Source organism: Hoplias malabaricus, chromosome 15 (genome assembly GCF_029633855.1).
Source record: "Hoplias malabaricus isolate fHopMal1 chromosome 15, fHopMal1.hap1, whole genome shotgun sequence".
Classification (NCBI taxonomy): Eukaryota; Metazoa; Chordata; class Actinopteri; order Characiformes; family Erythrinidae; genus Hoplias; species Hoplias malabaricus.
The window spans coordinates 31,118,541-31,137,115 of record NC_089814.1 but is presented as its reverse complement, the minus strand read 5'-3'; the positions used below and the strand labels follow the sequence as shown (position 1 = coordinate 31,137,115).

The 18,575-nt window shown below is 39.3% G+C and overlaps 1 protein-coding gene across 3 annotated transcripts in view; it reads left to right on the top strand.

The window, feature by feature from the left end:
- LOC136668231 (rho GTPase-activating protein 26-like) overlaps positions 1-18,575 on the top strand; it is a 115,709-nt gene that overhangs the window by 63,853 nt on the left and 33,281 nt on the right. For all 3 annotated transcript variants that reach the window (XM_066645608.1, XM_066645609.1, XM_066645607.1), the window contains exons 7-14: positions 666-770; positions 1,573-1,702; positions 2,037-2,137; positions 6,637-6,731; positions 10,919-11,000; positions 16,649-16,685; positions 16,923-16,988; positions 17,064-17,138. In XM_066645608.1, coding sequence (XP_066501705.1) covers positions 666-770; positions 1,573-1,702; positions 2,037-2,137; positions 6,637-6,731; positions 10,919-11,000; positions 16,649-16,685; positions 16,923-16,988; positions 17,064-17,138 — 691 coding nt within the window. The remainder of the gene's footprint in view (positions 1-665; positions 771-1,572; positions 1,703-2,036; positions 2,138-6,636; positions 6,732-10,918; positions 11,001-16,648; positions 16,686-16,922; positions 16,989-17,063; positions 17,139-18,575) is intronic.

Below are 18,575 nucleotides of genomic sequence, written 5' to 3'. Positions count from 1 at the left end.
ACCATGGTCAACACCCATCTTGAAACGTTTCCCCCCTCCCATATACTAATGTGCCACAAACAGGAAGTTAATGTCACCAACCATTCCCATTTTATTAAGGTGTGTCCATATAAATGGCCCACCCTGTAGTGTCACACCAATCGGACATCTTCAAATCCCAGCCGCCATCCTGCAGCCTGCTAATCATTTTTATATTGGAGTAAGCATGAGAATTAATGAACGGTTAACAGATAGGAGATACCAAAAATGATTTATTTAACCATGTTTTGTGAGCCCCACAGGGACTCACCCTGGAGGAGTGCTCTTTCCTCCTGTACTGCGTCGTTCTTTCAAACTGCTCAACTGCAAACAAAATGTTCTATTTTCTGCTCATGTAGGCAATGACTAGTTATTGTCATGTAGGACTCTTGTTAAGTCAGTTCAGATGTTTAAACTTAACTTTTAATCTTTGTGATGGTCTACAATTTATTTATTAGTTTTTTTTATAATATTTTAGACTATTTTTTTGTATGTTTATTATCTTTGTATTCTGTTTTTAAGGCCAGACTTTGTCAGTTTCAACTTAGAATCCTGATTTCAATCCACTACTTCTCTATGTTCTTTTATAAATGGAAAAAATCCTGGTAACACATGACTTATGTTACTTCCTCTGCTTGTGTTTGCAGCTACTGGCGTTTCTACAGGGACTGTTCACTTATTATCACCATGGGTACGAGTTGGCCAAAGACTTCAACCACTTTAAGACAGATCTCACCATCAGCATCCAGAATGTAAGACTTATTTATTTTATTTGAACTTGGAACAGTTCAGTTAAACCTTCAAACACGCAATGATGTGCAATCTTTAATGCGAGTTGCAGTTTAAAGAGATATATATAATCAATAATCACTTCCCTAAATAATGTTCCCTGCAAAAAAACAACAACTGTGGGTTCAGTCCATAACCTAATCCTTAAAATGTAAACAGGTCAGCAAAAATATTGACCGCCCCTTTAAGACTGTAAAACATTATACCATATATTTGAAGTATGTCTTAAGCTTTCCGGAGCTTTCTCTGTTCCTTTATCTTCCTCGTGTTCTGTTTTCTGTGGTAAGGTATGGTTCAGATTTTAAAGCCGTTCCGTATGCACGCCACATCTCAAGTGTTCCTTTCGGCAGCAATCATATTATTTCCACAGCATCAGCTAGAACACATCTGTGAGCACTTTGCAGCACAGCTTAGACAAGAGGTATTGAAGCTTGGGTAACAAAATAATATAAAATTAAAATAAATAAATTAGCACAGGACAATAACTGCTTCGCCCCTTTTTTAAACGAACATACAGAACGTTTTTTTTTAAATAAACCAACATTAGATTATGTAGAGTAAATAAATAAGAGTTAAGACTTTTTAAAGGTTTATTTTTTGCAATCACCCACCTTACACCTGCCCCCTCTACGACCTCTTCCCTGAACCCTAGGGGGCAGGTTTAACACCAGTCTTAGACACAGTTGATTACAGGAACTATAATTTGTGCTTTATGAAAACTGATTGAAAACCAAAACAGCTGAAAACATTTCTGTGTTTCATCAGACACGCAACCGGTTTGAGAGTACACGCTCTGAGGTGGAGAGTCTGATGAAGAAGATGAAGGAGAATCCACATGAGCACAAGAGCATCAGTCCTCACACAATGGAGGGCTACCTGTTCATCCTGGAGAAACGTAATTCACTAATTTCACAAACTGAACTGACAAAACAAAGAGCACAGACCTTCACTCCCAGACAGGGAAAACACTCTACTTCTTCAAACAAAAATCTTGAAAAGTCTTTTAAATTAAATTGTTAACAGGCTGTTTAGTGTCAGTGTACAGAGCAGTGTTTTTTTTTCCATAGACTTTTTTTGTATCATAGGTTATTTAGTTTTGGTTTAGTTTTCGATCTGTATTTACTAATAAAACAAAATGTTTATTGATGCCTTATTTAAGCAACAATCTCTCTCTCTCTCTCTCTCTCTCTCTCTCTCTCTCTCTCTCTCTCTCTCTCTCTCTCTCTCAGGGTCTTTTGTGTCTACTTGGGTGAAGTACTACTGCACTTACCAGCGGGAGCCCAAACGGCTAACGATGGTTTTATTTGATCAGAAATCTGGAGGCAAAATAGTGAGTCCTTACCCTGTAGCTACCTTTTTCTTTGTATTCTCTGCTTTCTTTCCCATCTTTGTCTTAGGTCCCGCCCACACAAATCCATTTATTTTTAAAAACCGAGGCCTCCCGTTCACAAGAAAACTGTGAAAATGCCTGTTTCTCGTGTGGACGAAGGTAAATGTATATTTTCAGAAGCGCTGATGTCACATAGCGTGCCTGAATCTGGCTGAAATGCAAATAGCTCCTCACTCCCTTCATAGTGAAGTACATAAGTCATTAAACATACAATGTACATGAAGCTAGCACTAGATTTCAGTTTCCCACATACGATGCTGTATTTAAAGTCTATAATGCACTTTAAAGAGCTAGATTCAACAAGGGCACAGGCACAAATAATTAGATGTAAAAAAAACAAAAAAACAAAAACCAGAACTATTTATATATTAAAAATGTTTTGGAAAATTTTATGCCGCAAACTATCCTTTTGATTAGTGTACTTCTCTTAAACACATCCCTGTTTCTCTTACACTTGCTCGCTCTCTCTCTCTCTCTCTCTCTCTCTCTCTCTCTCTCTCTCTCTCTCTGTCTCTGTCTCTGTCTGTCTCTCTGTCTGTCTGTAATGCTGATTGGCAGTGTTGATGTGCAGGTGAGAGTGTATGTGTTGGCTCAGGCTGTGTGTGTGTGTTTTCATCAGCTGGCAGGAGCACTATTCTTGTCCTGGCATGTGGAGCTGGGTGTTGCTATTCGGTGTTGGCCTCGAGCCCTGGCTCTGTGCCTTCTCCTTGTTCCCCCCGAGCTGCTCTGAGGGTCATTATAGCTGCTCACAGCATCCAGGCTGGCTGTGGTCCTGCACCACTGCACACCACCAAACAAGTTCATGGCAACAAGGAGCGATAAGAACTTAAAACAAGCACTTAAAAGAGCACTCAGTTGTGTTTACTACTAAAAAAGTAACATATGATATTTGCATTTGCATCAGCATTTTTTCATTCAAGTGCAACTCACATTAGCCCGGTTTATGCTCCTTGGAGTGAGTCTCCCATATGGGGGCATGCTTTCATCCTATTCTTCAGTGGTCAGGTTCTCGGAGCAGGAATGATTTGGATGGTCACACTGACCTGGTGGTGGTGTGTTAGTGTGTGTTGTGCTGGTGCGTGTGGATCAGGCACCGCGTTGCTGCTCTAGACTTTTAACAATGTCCCATCACACTGGCCATTCTTGTTGGTCCAAGTCAAGAGGTAGTTTCCCATGTTTTTGCTTGTTTCGGTCCTGTGGGGGTCTTGAGCATTGAAGAGCAAGGTGAAGGGGGGACACACTAACTAAGTATGCAGAGCAACAGACACAGTCTGTAATTGTTAAACTACTGTTCTTATATGGCCAGTGGAGGAGGTCATTTTAAAGTTCTGGCTGATGAGTGTATACAAAGAAAGCTGCCATCTGGAGAGAAGTGAGAGTTGTTTTGGCAGCAAGGGGTTAACATCCCCCCCTCCCCTTTCGGTGCTCATTGCTCACTAGCAGCTCAACATAGATTGAAAGCATGCACATAGGGAAGCCACTAATGCCTTCTAGGGCCTGTAGCAGTTTACAGGGAGAAATATTTCATTAGAGTAAAATAATTAAACACATCTGAATACTTTTCTCTTCCACTTGCAGCGAGAGTTTAAATCTCAGTGGCTGTTTGAACTCAAGTGTTGGATTGAGGCATGCTGAGTTAAAGAGTGGATTAGAGTGTTACACTGGAGCAGCCAGGGTGCAGAGAGGGGATGAGTGAGAGGTGAAGTGGCCTGTGGAGAGGAGAGGAGTAGGGTCCAAACACTTTTAAGTGTGGAGCGACAATAGGGCTTACTCCTTTCTGTGTGAAAGGAGAGTGTTAATGGACATCAGCTTGCATTTTGTGTGTTTATGTGAGTGTGTTGGCACATGGCAGGAAAGACAGAAGAAGAGCTAACCCTAACAAGGAACACAATACTGCAATCAGAATGCTACCTGTCTTTTTAAAGCAGGGGCAGCAAATATTTCGGACACAAAGTAATATAATAATTTAAAAAATCATTAGCCACAAGCTATGTACTTACACTAATATGTGTGCACACAGCTACTATACTACAGTAACTACAGCTTCTTAGACTGAGTTTCAGTTCCAAAGAATCAAATCTTTGGGAGTGGATTCCCCCTCGCTATCTTTGACTTGAACGCTGCTCAGAGGGATGGGTTTGGAACCAGACTCTAAAAATAACACTGCATATTCCAGATAAATGTTGGCTCTATGTCGTAGCACTGTGAGGAAGAAAGAGGGTTTTTAAGACAGAGTGTTAACACATGCCATTTTAAACCACAATCTCCTCACACTCCTATTGGAAAACCCTCCTCCTTCCCCACAATCCTGCGACACATCAGCAGATACTGCGGAGGCTCCTATTTGCCGTGTGTAAAATGATTTTGGGCTGTGGTTCTAGAGCTGTCCTTTCCTTTTATTTCTTGCAATTTTCAGCTAATAGCTTTCATTCATTCATTATCTGTAACCGCTTATCCAGTTCAGGGTCGCGGTGGGTTCAAAGCCTACCTGGAATCATTGGGCGCAAGGCGGAGGGGGGCGCCAGTCCTTCACAGGGCAACGCAGACACACACACACACATTCACTCACTCACACCTATGGACACTTTTGAGTCACCAATCCACCTACCAACCTGTGTTTTTGGACTGTGAGAGGAAACTAGAGCACCCGGAGGAAACCCACGCAGACACAGGGAGAACACACCACACTCCTCACAGACAGTCACCCGGAGGAAACCCACGCAGACACAGGGAGAACACACCACACTCCTCACAGACAGTCACCCGGAGGAAACCCACGCAGACACAGGGAGAACACACCATACTCCTCACAGACAGTCACCCGGAGGAAACTCACGCAGACACAGGGAGAACACACCACACTCCTCACAGACAGTCACCTAGAGGAAACCCACGCAGACACAGGGAGAACACCCCACACTCCTCACAGACAGTCATCCGGAGGAAACCCACGCAGACACAGAGAGAACACACCACACTCCTCACAGACAGTCACCCGGAGGAAACCCACGCAGACACAGAGAGAACACACCACACTCCTCACAGACAGTCACCCGGAGGAAACCAACACAGACACAGGGAGAACACACCAAACTCGTTACGAGTAACAGAAACACGTTATTTCCAATATTCCATTTATTATCCTTTTCCAAAATGAACATTGAATGGCCCAAAGGTGCACAGAGCCAATATCTATACTTTTTTATTATGAATGGAAGAGCCACACACGCACGGTATTACTGTGTAATATTTATACTTTAAAATTAAAGCTTCAAAATCATTGTGAGGCTTCACTGAGCTGTAACAGGAAAATAGAGCTTCTAATAGTGCTACTCCAGGCTCAGCACTGCAGAAACTGCACTTTGTAACTTTTGGAGGGGGTGGGGGTAGGACTATCACCTCACCCAAAATGGATTTTTTAAATGAGCATCAATACATAAATTTCATGTATGAATAATTTATTTATGAAACGTAGTTTAAATATAATGTAGCCTCTGAATATTTCACAAGCATTTAGCCACATCCCCCCCATTTCTTCATGTTGAAACGAATAGAAAATGCAGGCAGTACTAGCTCAGGCCTGTATTGTCAGAATGTAACTGTGAGTGTAGCTGTGTAATTACTGAACCATATTAAGATGTAATATAAAACTACACTAAAGCTAAGCCCTTAAAATAATTAAGATTATGATCCATTAGGAAGTGATTCAGTATATCACACCCTGTAATGGTATTAGGCTTCAGTTTGATTAGTTTATTTTGTTGTATCTTGCTTTTGAAGCCTCTGAACTAATGGGTGAGTTAGGGTTAATGTTTAAACAGAAATGAAGCTATTTAAAGTCTAATAATGCAGTTAGCAAGCTTTACTGGTTTTACTGATACAGCTTTTAACTTTGTTTAACATTAACATGATACAGTTTCTCATAGATGCATTAAAATATGTATATTTTATATGACTGCATATTTTTTTAAATGGTTTATGAATATTTGTGGAAATATATCTGGGCAATATGTGGATTTTTGTTTGTTTGTGTGTTTCTTTAGATACAGGACATGGGTGGGGTTGTGCATGCGTGCATGCATGCATGCTTGTGTGTGTGTGTGTGTGTGTGTGTGTGTGTGTGTGTGTGTGTATGTGTGTATGTGTGTATGTGTGTATGTGTGTATGTGTGTGTGTGTGTGTGTGTGTGTGTGTGTGTGTGTGTGTGTGTGTGTGTGTTTGTGTATGTGTGTGTGTGGGTGTGATTTGACAGATTAAAGCACCAAACTTTTTTTTTTTTTACATATTTCAGAAAATGAGTGGCCATTTCATTCAACATTTATATAATCAAATCTCCTATTTCTGATCTGAACAGCCTTAAGTTGTCCTATGAAAGATCACACGGTAGAAGACTTGACTGTAGTAATGTATAAAGAGTTAATGCAGCTATTGTTTTTCAGGGGGAGGAGGAGAACTTCATCCTGAAGTCCTGCACCAGACGGAAAACGGACTCCATTGAGAAGAGGTTCTGTTTTGATGTGGAGGCAGTGGACCGGTAAGTGAGGTGCAGTGGAGCTGAGTCTCCAGCAGGTGGAGCTGCAGGCTGGTTCTTTGGGGATGTGGCTGAGGGCTAAGGCCAGAGCAGACTTGGCAGGGGTGCTGAACCGGGCTGGCAGACATTGCCTCTGTGTTCGCTAATTGCTTTGGCTTGTCACATGGTTGTAAATGGGGTGCTGTTCTATAGTGGGTGGAGGTGAGAGACAGAGAGAGTGAGAGCGCTTCTGTGCTGCACGTTTAGCTGATAATCATGACCCAGGGTGAAAAGCTAAGGGTGTAGAGGTGATGTTTCAACCTCTTTGAATTCTGCTGTACTCTCATAAATATATAATACATAAAAGTACCACAGCAGGAACCTAGCTACCTGAATATGACACAAGTATAGAATCTTAAATTGATTATATATAGCTTTTATAGCAAATAAAGGCATGTTTGAGCACTGTTAACACTGTCTGTCACAGTTGGCGGGTGTTGAAAATGGTTGTATCTACAAATTTTAGGATCTACTGGAATAGCATGAAACTTAATGGGATGCCCTGGAGCAGCTGCACATGAGCCTATGGTCACCATGCTCATTAAATGGTGTGAAATAGAGGGGTATCAGTCCCTTAAGCTATTGGCTGTGAGGCAGTAGAATTGTATTTTTGCAACAGATGCACCACCATTCAATAAGTTTGGGAAGAGTTGGAGTGGCGTGTGATCCAGAACTAATCATTCATCATCGATACCTGACCTCACTCATGCTCTTGTAGTAGACAAATGACAAAAAATGAATAAAAAGCACAATATCGAGATGATAATAAATCAGGGGCGTCCATGGGAACAGGTGTGTTCAGGGAGGTTAAGAATTCATTCATTCATTTACTGTCTGTAAACACTTATCCAGTTCAGGGTCATGGTGGGTCTGGGTCAGATTCTTCCAGCTAAAAATTCTCCAGGAGGGGGAGGGGGAATCCCATTCCTCATGTGTTATTAGAAGTTTACCCTCTGCTTACTAGTGATGGGAATTTCGGCTCTTTTTGGGGAGCCGGCTCTTTTGACTCGGCTCTTAATAAGGAGCCGGCTCTTTCGGCTCCTAAATGGCTCTTTGTTTTACCACTTATTTCCACTGGTACAGAACAATATTACCTACATTTTACATGACTATATGGAGAAAATATTATTGTTCAATATTAAAAATAATAAATAGTGTTGCAATGACCAATTGTTTTATGGCTGTCTTGTAATAACTCACTGACTGCACTCACACATTCAATTGTATAAATGACTGGATTTTTATTTAAACACCTTAATAAAACATCACTTGTAAACTCTGAAATACAGTCAATGGAACCCAAAATGTAGGCATTACAAAATAATTTATTAAATTAAATAATCATCCATTTCTGGGAAATAAAATAAACAAATATTCTGCAAATTGCAAAACTGCAGCATTCAACGGTAGTGATTAAAACAACCACAACTGTCAACAAACATTTAACTGATTTAACATTTCCTTCAACTATTTTTTGGAGGGGTTGATCCGGTTTCTTCCCTCTGTTATTATCTGCTCAGTTTTTGAAAAGAAAGGGGTTGAATGACAAGCCCTAGAAAAAAATGGCTCGGTCTTAGACGGGAACCGGCTCTCATCGTTCACTTACAAGAGCCGGCTCTTTGAACCGGTTCGTTCGCGACCGACACATCACTACTGCTTACTATCTTGCTTTTATTATTTCATTAAGTTATGGTCTTCTTTTACGTTCTGTAAAGCTACGTATAATTTGAATTCACATCAGTCATTAGAGAGGAGCTTGGGCCGCGTTCCAAACAGGGCCATAGTCCCTACATAGTGCACATCACAGACAATAAAACTAGAACTAAGGCACCCAGACAATAATTAGACACTAATTCAACAGGAAAACCTCAACTTTATAGCTTTGTAATAATTATCTTTGTATTACAACACACTAAGTGAGTGCCCTACAGAGGGTGTAAGGAAACATTTGGGATTCAGCCTCAGCTTCGCTTTCGTGTGGAAACGTCTCCCATTAATCACGATCACATTTTCAGTTAAGGAGATTGAGTTTATTAAAACTGTAAACCAAATCAGAAATTTTCTTATTCTCCAACAGTCTGTTACACTCTCAGAGTGCAGGGGCAGTGGCATTGGGTTATTCACCCTGTAAGAAAACTGGGTGAAAAGAAAGCGACAAAAGAATATGTGGCTTGTGTCTGTAGTCTCTTATACGCAAAAAAAAAAAAAAAAAATCAAAACATGAGTGAAATAGCATGATTACTGTAGCTTGTATATGATCTGTGTAAAAATAATATAAAGTAAGTCAGAAGAGCAGAGAAATGCATTGGAGCCTGATGCTCTAACAGTTTTCCATTAGATCCTATGACAAAAATGCTAATGTGGCTAACAGAGGATAATGGTCATTTTTGTCTCATTATGCAACACAGTGCGATTTTTACACCTCTGATGCAAAGAGATGGTGGGCTTCTGAGTGTTGAGACTCTCTCCAGTGCAGGGTGAGGAGCTGTGTATGAGAAAAATCTATCCATCTTTACCATCTGTTTAAATTAGTGCTGCGCTCTGAAACCAGAATATTGGTATCCAATATGGCATCGACTGCAATACATGGGGAGAGAGAGAGACTGTTACTCTGTTGGTGTGCTGGACATACATTCTCATTTGTCTCTATATGCAGTGAGGAACGTCATTTAGATTCCTCTCTGCGTATCTTCTTAATGAAAGCATCAATAAAGTAGAGCTCAGTGTGTGGAAAAACAATCCATTATCATGTATGTACATCCAAATTGGAAATATATAACCACACAAACACAGTAGCATCATGTATGCACATGGAGTCTCACATCTTTATTAATGTGATGTCACCTGAAAGTTAGAGATAGTGGCAGATGCAGAGTTATGGCGATGGTAACAGCATGGTGGAATTGAATCTTCAGGATGGAGGCCACAGTTGATTGACGATATGCTAACATGGTGGCTGGGGTATTACTGGAGGTGAGAAAGTGAGTGTGAGATGGGAGAAATATGGCCGTGTGTGGGGAATTTGTGTTCATGTGCTGTTTTGCTGAAGTTGTGGGGATTTAAAACTTCAATAATAATAATAATAATAATAAGCATGAAAGAGGTGAATGTAAAATAGAACGAATAACCAAAAGGTGATGGAAGGAGGCTCACTTGAGCGAGGGTGGGTGGAGTCCAGAATAGCAAGAGAGGGCCTATTCACCTATTACAGGTCTGTGAAGCACCACAATGATTTTGAAGCTATACTACATAGTGTACCTTTTAATACATGTCCCCCCTTCGCTGAATTAAAAGCTTCTATTTATTTTTATTTTAACATGAAGAATGTCAGGTACTGATTTTGGTTGATTAGTTCTGGATAGTAAACACCATTCTAACTCATCCTAAAGGTATTCGATGGAAATCTATCACTCCAGAGAATGCCATCCCAATGTTTAGTTGACACTTTGTATTGACCTATGTAACAGAGCTGAAGTGTGAATAACCACGTTTACCACAGCGAGAGAAGCCTGTATCTAATGTATCTACAGTTTTGAATTGGAAAATAATGGCGGGGATGGGAGGTATCCACATTTTTCATACTGTCATACCGTCTCCAAATATTATCGCGGTATATGGTGTTATGGTGGGGAGGGGGGAGCTCTGGCAGGCTGCACTGAGCCTTATATCTGTGAGCACAAAGTTGAGTGAATTTAGCTAATAAGACGAACTTAGCACTGCTTAGAAGCACAACTGACGCTAACAGGCAATTGTGCTTTAGCACACCACAGCAGATGTTTCAGCGAACTGAGGCTTAAAACACACATATGTCTTTTGATCCAAACTCAGCTCTAAACTTACAACTGCGGTGGGATACTGGACTTGTATTTTTCTCCACTCGTGACTTCAGCAGTCATTGAGCCCCCACAGCGGCCCCTCTCTGTTTCTCTCTTAAATGCACATGAACATTTTAGCCAACTTTTAAAGACACAGATCAGAAATTTCACACACCACACACGTCATAAATACCGTCCTCATTTTGAGATACCGTGGTATACGGTATTATCATTATACCGCCCAAACCTAATGGCAAAAAAAAAATAATAATAATAACTGCACTGGATGGCTACAGTAATGCTAAGTTCAGTGTGTGTGTGTGTGTGTGTTTTCAGGCCTGGTGTGATGATTACAATGCAGGCACTATCAGAAGAAGACCGCAGACTGTGGATGGAAGCTATGGACGGGAGAGAGCCAGTATGTTGACATTCATTTTTATCTTTCATGTTCAGGGGGCCAGCATTTACCCCTGCCTCTGAGAACCTGTTTTTGACCAAAACCAGAATTTGTTGACATGCCCATACGCAAGGACCGGCTCTTGACACAAATGCTACGTTCCATTTACCTCCAAGATTTGATGTTTATAACAGCACATTGTGTGATATTATGCATCCAAACACCATGAAAACATGTCTACGTAGAGCAGTTGGACGTAACAGTTGGTCTGTTTCAATGAGACACAAATAGATAGAAGCTCTACTAAACTGTATAGTACTACTTTTTACACACTGTCGATATGTGGGCAGCCATCTTGGATTCTGAATTCTGTGTTGGTGAGGCTCCCTCATCTTTCAGAGCAGGAAATCTGACTGTTGAAATTTCCTACTTGGAACTTGGAAGCTGCAACTTCCAAGTTCAAATAAAACACAGCAAAAGCTTCAGAGATGAGTAGGGAGAACTTGTGGTAGGTTGTAGTTTGGAGGGATAGGTTGGCTAAAGTTATATGGTTTCATGTTGGTTTATGTTTTTACTTGAATTATTATTGTAAAGAGAAGAAGTGTGAAGAAATACTGTGATATGAATTCATTTGTCAAACTCTGCTGTCTAAAATCCCCAACTAGTGAAAGTATTCAAGAACTGCTAAAATATAGCTCAGTTAGCTTGTTGCTACCTTAAATACCTTGGCTTCAGTTCAGGGCAAGGTCGAGCTCTAGTAATAAAAGTACATGATTTATGGGAATCTTATAATTTGTACTCTGGCTTGTGACCGTAATGGGATGGCCTCAGTTTTGAATTTTAAGTCATTTCACCTTAAATGGCTTTGCCATTACATTATGCAGCCAAACCACATACTTCATTTATTATCAAAAATAGACAAAATATTTTACTAGTGGGCAGCCATTGTTATCTCTCTTATGTATTTAAGGTTTGTATTCATGTTCTTATCTAAACAGTTGTGTATTTAACTAAGGTTTACATTTCATTCAATAAATAATTTTTTTTATTTAAAAAGAAAGTTTTCTTAGCTTCAGAAAACTCTAGAATTTATTTTAAAATATAATGAACAAAGAACACACTAATAATACAAAATCTGCAGCTGTTATGAATGCCTCTTTAATAACTACAACTTTGTGATCCTGTTTTTTATTTCTACAATTGTTAGCTATCACATAATAACAACAACTAAACAAAGCCATCGATAAGCACTCCAGGTCTTCTCGAGGACCTCTAATAAGCAGAGCATGTGTTTTGGACGTTCCCATTGTTGAGATTCCAGAGACAAACGCAGTGGTGTTCCATCAAAACTAGGCTTGCCTGGTTGTACCTGTTTCAGAAAATCTGTGCATCAGCACAAAACAAAGATATGACTCAATAAATTTCGACTCTAGCATTCTTGTCCAGTAGGGGGCAATCATATCTTATAACATATGATGTCATGTGCTCCAAGTAGAGCATTGTGATCATGGTATATTTCACATTGTAGGGAAGCTGAAACCAATATTCCGATTAAACAACAAAAACAACCATCGGTCAAGTAGATTTTATTAGGCATTTGTGCTGATGCTGTTGCTAAAAGAACTATTTTAAATCATGTTCTTAATACTTTACAGTTCATTTGTACTAGCTAGAAAATGAAATCTAATTGCCCAGTGCACCTTTAACTGACTGTGGCATATTACAAACCCACTCGGCTTGAACTGGCATACCTCGGTAATATTTACACAGGTTCAAAAGCTGATTACTGACAGGAATTTAAAGCTTTAAAGGAACACAAAGTAAAGATTTTATCATAAACGTACAGCTTCAAAATCATTGTGAATCTCCACTGACCTGTAAAAGCAAAAAACAAAAAAAAAAAAAAAAAAAACAGCTACAGCTAGATGGTATGGGCTTGGTTGCATTGCCATAGCTACACCACTGTCTGACACAGTTCTCATCAGGAACAGGAGACATTCTACACTAAACAGAGACCATGTTTTCAGAAATAACTGGGTACATACAGATGCCGCATTGCTATGATATTAAATGAGACCACCTCATGTATGTTTTCCCCTTAGAAAATGATCAATTGCAGAATGCATTGTCTGTTGATCATGGGTCAAATTAGCCCATGTGTCATTACAGTCATTTATCACATTTATGCATTTAATACATCGGTGCTGTCCAAAGCAAAACATGGATCTCCATTTTTGTTCATTTGATTTTACTACATCATTTGAACACAGCAGCTGTCCATCACAGTGTGTGAAACTTTCGTGACGAGTGGAGCAACAGGAATGCTTCAAAATAAAAAAAAATCTTTGTATACCGTCTTCCATTGAACTCTAAGAAACATTTTCCCCACTCTTGTAAACTTACTATTTTGGAGATTCAAATTGTATTTGAACAACAACAAATAATAATAATTATTATATTTTAATAAGGGCGGCACGGTGGCGCAGCAGGTAGTGTCGCAGTCACACAGCTCCAGGGGCCTGGAGGTTGTGGGTTCGATTCCCGCTCCGGGTGACTGTCTGTGAGGAGTTGGTGTGTTCTCCCCGTGTCCGCGTGGGTTTCCTCCGGGTGCTCCGGTTTCCTCCCACAGTCCAAAAACACACGTTGCAGGTGGATTGGCGACTCAAAAGTGTCCGTAGGTGTGAGTGTGTGAGTGAATGTGTGTGTGTCTGTGTTGCCCTGTGAAGGACTGGCGTCCCCTCCAGGGTGTATTCCCGCCTTGCGCCCAATGATTCCAGGTAGGCTCTGGACCCCCCGCGACCCTAAATTGGATAAGCGGTTACAGATAATGGATGGATGGATGAATGGATATTTTAATAAGTATAATTATAGTAATTATAATGTTACACATAGATAGTGCATTTTACCTGCCCAAGGGACGCTGTGTGTGTAGACAAAACAGCATGCATTTGGTATTTTATGTGTCCCAAGTCAGAAAATCACCACTTGTATGCTATTCGTGGCAAGTGACACAAAGGAACTGTGGACAGCTGATATATTTGTGATTATTTGATTACATAGTATTTGCAGCTGACCTAGCTGACATTTGGAAGTAAATAATCAAACACTCTGGACCACAGTCATTTGCTGTTGCTCTTGTGGGTGCGGTGTGATGTCCTGTTTACTGGAGAAAAAGAATAAGCGTCATTGCTGGGATTAGAAGCTAGACCTGCTCATTAATTTCTATGTTTAGGAAGTACTTTCATATGGATGAGAATGCACGTTCATTTTTTTTTTAAATTTTTGTTTTTGGAGAACACTATCATTCAGTTGACTTTTGCTTCTAATTTAAGTGGCTGAAAATGCAGCTGGGTTTAATCTTGTTTAGTAAACCACTAAATATGTAGAATATGTGAGCATTCCCTCAATGACTAGAGCCATTTCCTGCAGTGTGAAATCACACAGACACTTTTGATGAATCATTGAGGGGAGGCACCAACTTGAGACTAATAAGGCAGGGGGTTGTTATGTGGCAATGCAAGTTTAATTATAGCACAGCTGTAAGACATTGTTTAACCCTATCTTATCTAATGTATCCACTGAAATTCATTTAGGGAATTTGGCTTTGTGCTCTTTAAATGAAATTTATCACATGCATATCTATGTTGGGGAATGAAGTGTACTGTAATATTTAGTGGTAAAATAGTTGGAAACAACAAGTAGATTCTGTCAGTAGAAAGTAAATAAGTCTATTGTGATGTAAATATTTTTTCAAATGTGATTTTAATAATCTGATATACTCAAATGAAATAAATATTCCAGAGAATTTTAAGAATAATTTTATAAATAATTTAGAGGTTTATCTATATTCAAATCGTCAATATCGCCAACTCGTTCATATCTTCTTCTGCCTGAATTACTTACTTGTAGAAGTAGATTTTTAATAAGATTTAGGGATACTAAGTCGTGGAATGGGGTTTCTCACTTGGCAAAAAAAAGCTTAATCTATAAAACGTGTTCAAAATACTTTTTGATAAATGTACAGGAGGTCCTCGGGTTACGTCAGTCCCGAGTTACGATGTTTCGTGGTTACGACACATCTCCCATTTACTGTATAAAGCCTTGTTTCGACTTAAGTGGTTTTGCGTCGTAAACGTCGTAACGTGAACTTCGTGTTTGGTGTGCGTGGCGCGGCGGAAGAATACACGGTTACGTGGCTCTGGACAGAGGAGGATAGGTGTTAGGATAAGTGCTTACAGTATGTTATTTACGTACAGTATGTACATATGTTCTGACTTACACTGAAAATCGGTTTACGACGCGACGTAGGAATGGATCAACATCGTAAGTCGAGGTCCCCCTGTATTTTAACTGTTTATATTTTCTAATATATGATACACGTCTTCTATGCTTTAGCAATTAAATTTTTTTCATTTTTGTGAGCATTTAAAACAAACAAACAAAAAAAACAAGCAAAAAAGTGAAAGTTAACTATCACTGTATAAAAAAAGCATGATGCATCTAAGACCTTATTAGTGGCTTAGGTGTAAAACTAAACCCTTGCAGTCACTTAGTACACATACATATATATATATATATATATATATATATATATATATATATATATATATATATATATATATATATTTACAAGCACCCAGAAAGGCTCACCCACCAAGATCAATTGTTCAGTTCCTTTGGTTAATGACGTAAGAAAGTCTGTATGAGTTTGCCCATTTGTGACCATCTTTGGAGCACTGAATCTGCAAAAGGAAAATGCTAAAGAATGGCATCGACAGCTTATTTCACGTGTGATACCTTTTCAAGCTCATAAAATGCACCCCATGGACATATTAGCAGGACTAAAAACTTATTTTTCACTGGAGGGGGCTTTGTAAAGGAGCAGAATTACCTGCTAGTGGGATCACATGACAAAGTGAAGTAATAGGAGTCAAAATTACATTAAAAGTTAACAATGACACAACATTTTAATTTGTTTTCTCCTGGTGTTCTTGCTAAAAACATTGTGACCTATTAGAAAAACTGAACTCCTTTGTCATTGATGCAATGTGATGAATAGCACCCCCTTGTGAAACAGTTTATTAAATGTGATTGAGTAAGATGAGTGAGTGAAAGAATGTGTGAGTAAGTTATAAGCTAGTTCCATTAAGTGCTTTGTATTTTGTAATGTATGACACAAATGAAGTAATGGCAGCATTAAAAACGTATAAAAGAAGAAAGGTGAAGATGAAAAGACAGAAATAGCTGGTGTTAAAGCATTAATGATATCAGAGTACATGTATAAGGCTGCCTGTTCTTCACAAAGGGCTCACACTTCACACTGAAGTAAAAATATCAAGCCAGTTTTTCACCCTCAGATTATTCTCCTTCATTTTCACTTACTGTCATTGTTTCTAATGATTCTAGATCAACTGCACAGCAAGAGCCTGCTGTCAATAAGAGTAATATGCTTAATATCCATGCTTTTCCACCTGATGAAGCATTCAATAGTTGTTTGGTAAGGGATTACTTTATAATACCTGCACAATGCATGAAAATGGGAAGGTAATCCTGTGTAATACTACAGCTTATTTTTAAGCACTGCTCCAGATGTTGTTTGCCGTTGCTTGGTCATGTTTCATTTTTAACATATCTATGTCATTGACATGAAAATGTCTCTTCCATCACAGGTGTACAACTTGAATCAAGACAGTCAGAATGAAGCCAGTAAGTGCTACGTTGGACAGCTCCTAATTCACCTTCTGTCGCAGTCTGTTGTTGTATTGGCTCACACACACACACACACTGCATATGTGCAAACACAGTCAAACCATATGTACACATATAAACAAGGCGAGCGCCTGAACAAAACAGGCAGGCCTTGCAGTTAAGACAGAGAATACGGTCCTCGTGGGAGAAAGGCAAACGTTGCTAAGCTATGTACTGTTTCTCGCTTCTGTTCAGTGGCCCAGTTGGACGTAATAGGCTTCAATGTCATCAAGAAGTATATCTACGCTGTAGAGACGAGAGGTGAGCTGTTACTTGTGTTAACCACTCTGTGAGGAATGTGTCTGTATCTAATATTACATTCAATATCTCCAACAGGCATCGATGAGCAGGGATTGTACAGAATAGTCGGCGTCAGCTCCAGAGTGCAAAAGCTTTTGAGCCTCACAATGGGTGAGTAAACATTATCACACTCCAGAAAAGCTCTTATTCAGGGTTCTCCTGTGTTGAAGGTGGACAAATTTGATGCCTGATGTATGGTTCTTTTATATTTCTTTCTAAAGCTAATTATGTAAATGTACTCCATATTTGAGCTGTCAATCGTTTTTAATGTAACTAATAATATAATAATAATGTAAATATAATAATGGATAATTAAACGTAAATGAACAGATCCACAATGGAATTTTATTGATTTTTATATTGTTATTAACAACAATAAAGTTAAAATGCTAACACTTTGTTGTATTTTTGAGGTAGATAAATGTGCAGTTTGATATCGGTTACATACTGGTTAGAGGATCCCTCTCCTTTTTATTTTATTAATATATCTCAGTGTAGATTTAATGATCTTTGAATTACAGTCTCTTAAAGGCTAAGCACCACTTAATGGACCTCCATGAATATTTCACATTATTTTAGTTACTGACAGATATAAGTATGAATTAAAATGAAAATAGCAGCTTAATTTGTTTTAAAACCGACAATTTTATTAAATTGACTGAAAAACCCGAGCTTGCTACGGAAATTCTTGAACGCAACCGTGACGTCACTGGTGGACTACAGCTGAACATCGCCGCGGTAAAACACCGTTATGACTGACTGTTATGACAGTATCTAGCTAGCTAAATAACCAACATTATTCATGACAATAGCCTAGCAATAAACTAAACTCAAATGTAGAGGTACCGTTATTCTTGTAAATGTGATCGAAGTCGAACTCGAATTCATCCGACACTATAAACCTCCGTAATGCAGCTACGTAGCCGAGTATAATCTGAGCCACCGAGTTTAGCGAGTCAAGCTAACGTTAACTAACACCAACTAAAACAGGCGAAGTGAGTGTCCTTACCCTGTTTACCTCCATGTTACAGAGGCTCTTGAACACCTTTCGTTGGTGTCCTTACATGCCCATATTGTTGGAAAAGCGCCAGTGAAATGAGCTACAGATAACGGAGTGAGCGGAGGGTCCTTTCCAAAGTGCCCGTTTAAAGTTGACAGATTTAGTCCATTTTCTGGATATTTTGGGATCTTTGGGCCATTTGTGCACAGATGTCCCACTGTACATTGAATGATTGCAGCCAAAAACAACACACCTTTTTCGCCATTTTGCATTAAATTAAGTGCAGCTTCTAGAGTTGTTGTCCACCATCTACGTCACAGGCAAGACGCCTATTAGAGTTTCCCAACACCGTTGGGGGGGGGGCTTTTAAACCTTATTCCTTGAATTAGTAAGAAATATCATGTTTTCTGACTATCAATAAACACAAGTTGTTTGACACTTTCATATCGCTTAGCCTTTAATTTGCTGAGTTAAAATTTTACAGAGAATTCTAGTGTTGGACAGAGAGTTATGGTATTTAATACATATTTCTGCTTAAATAAAACACA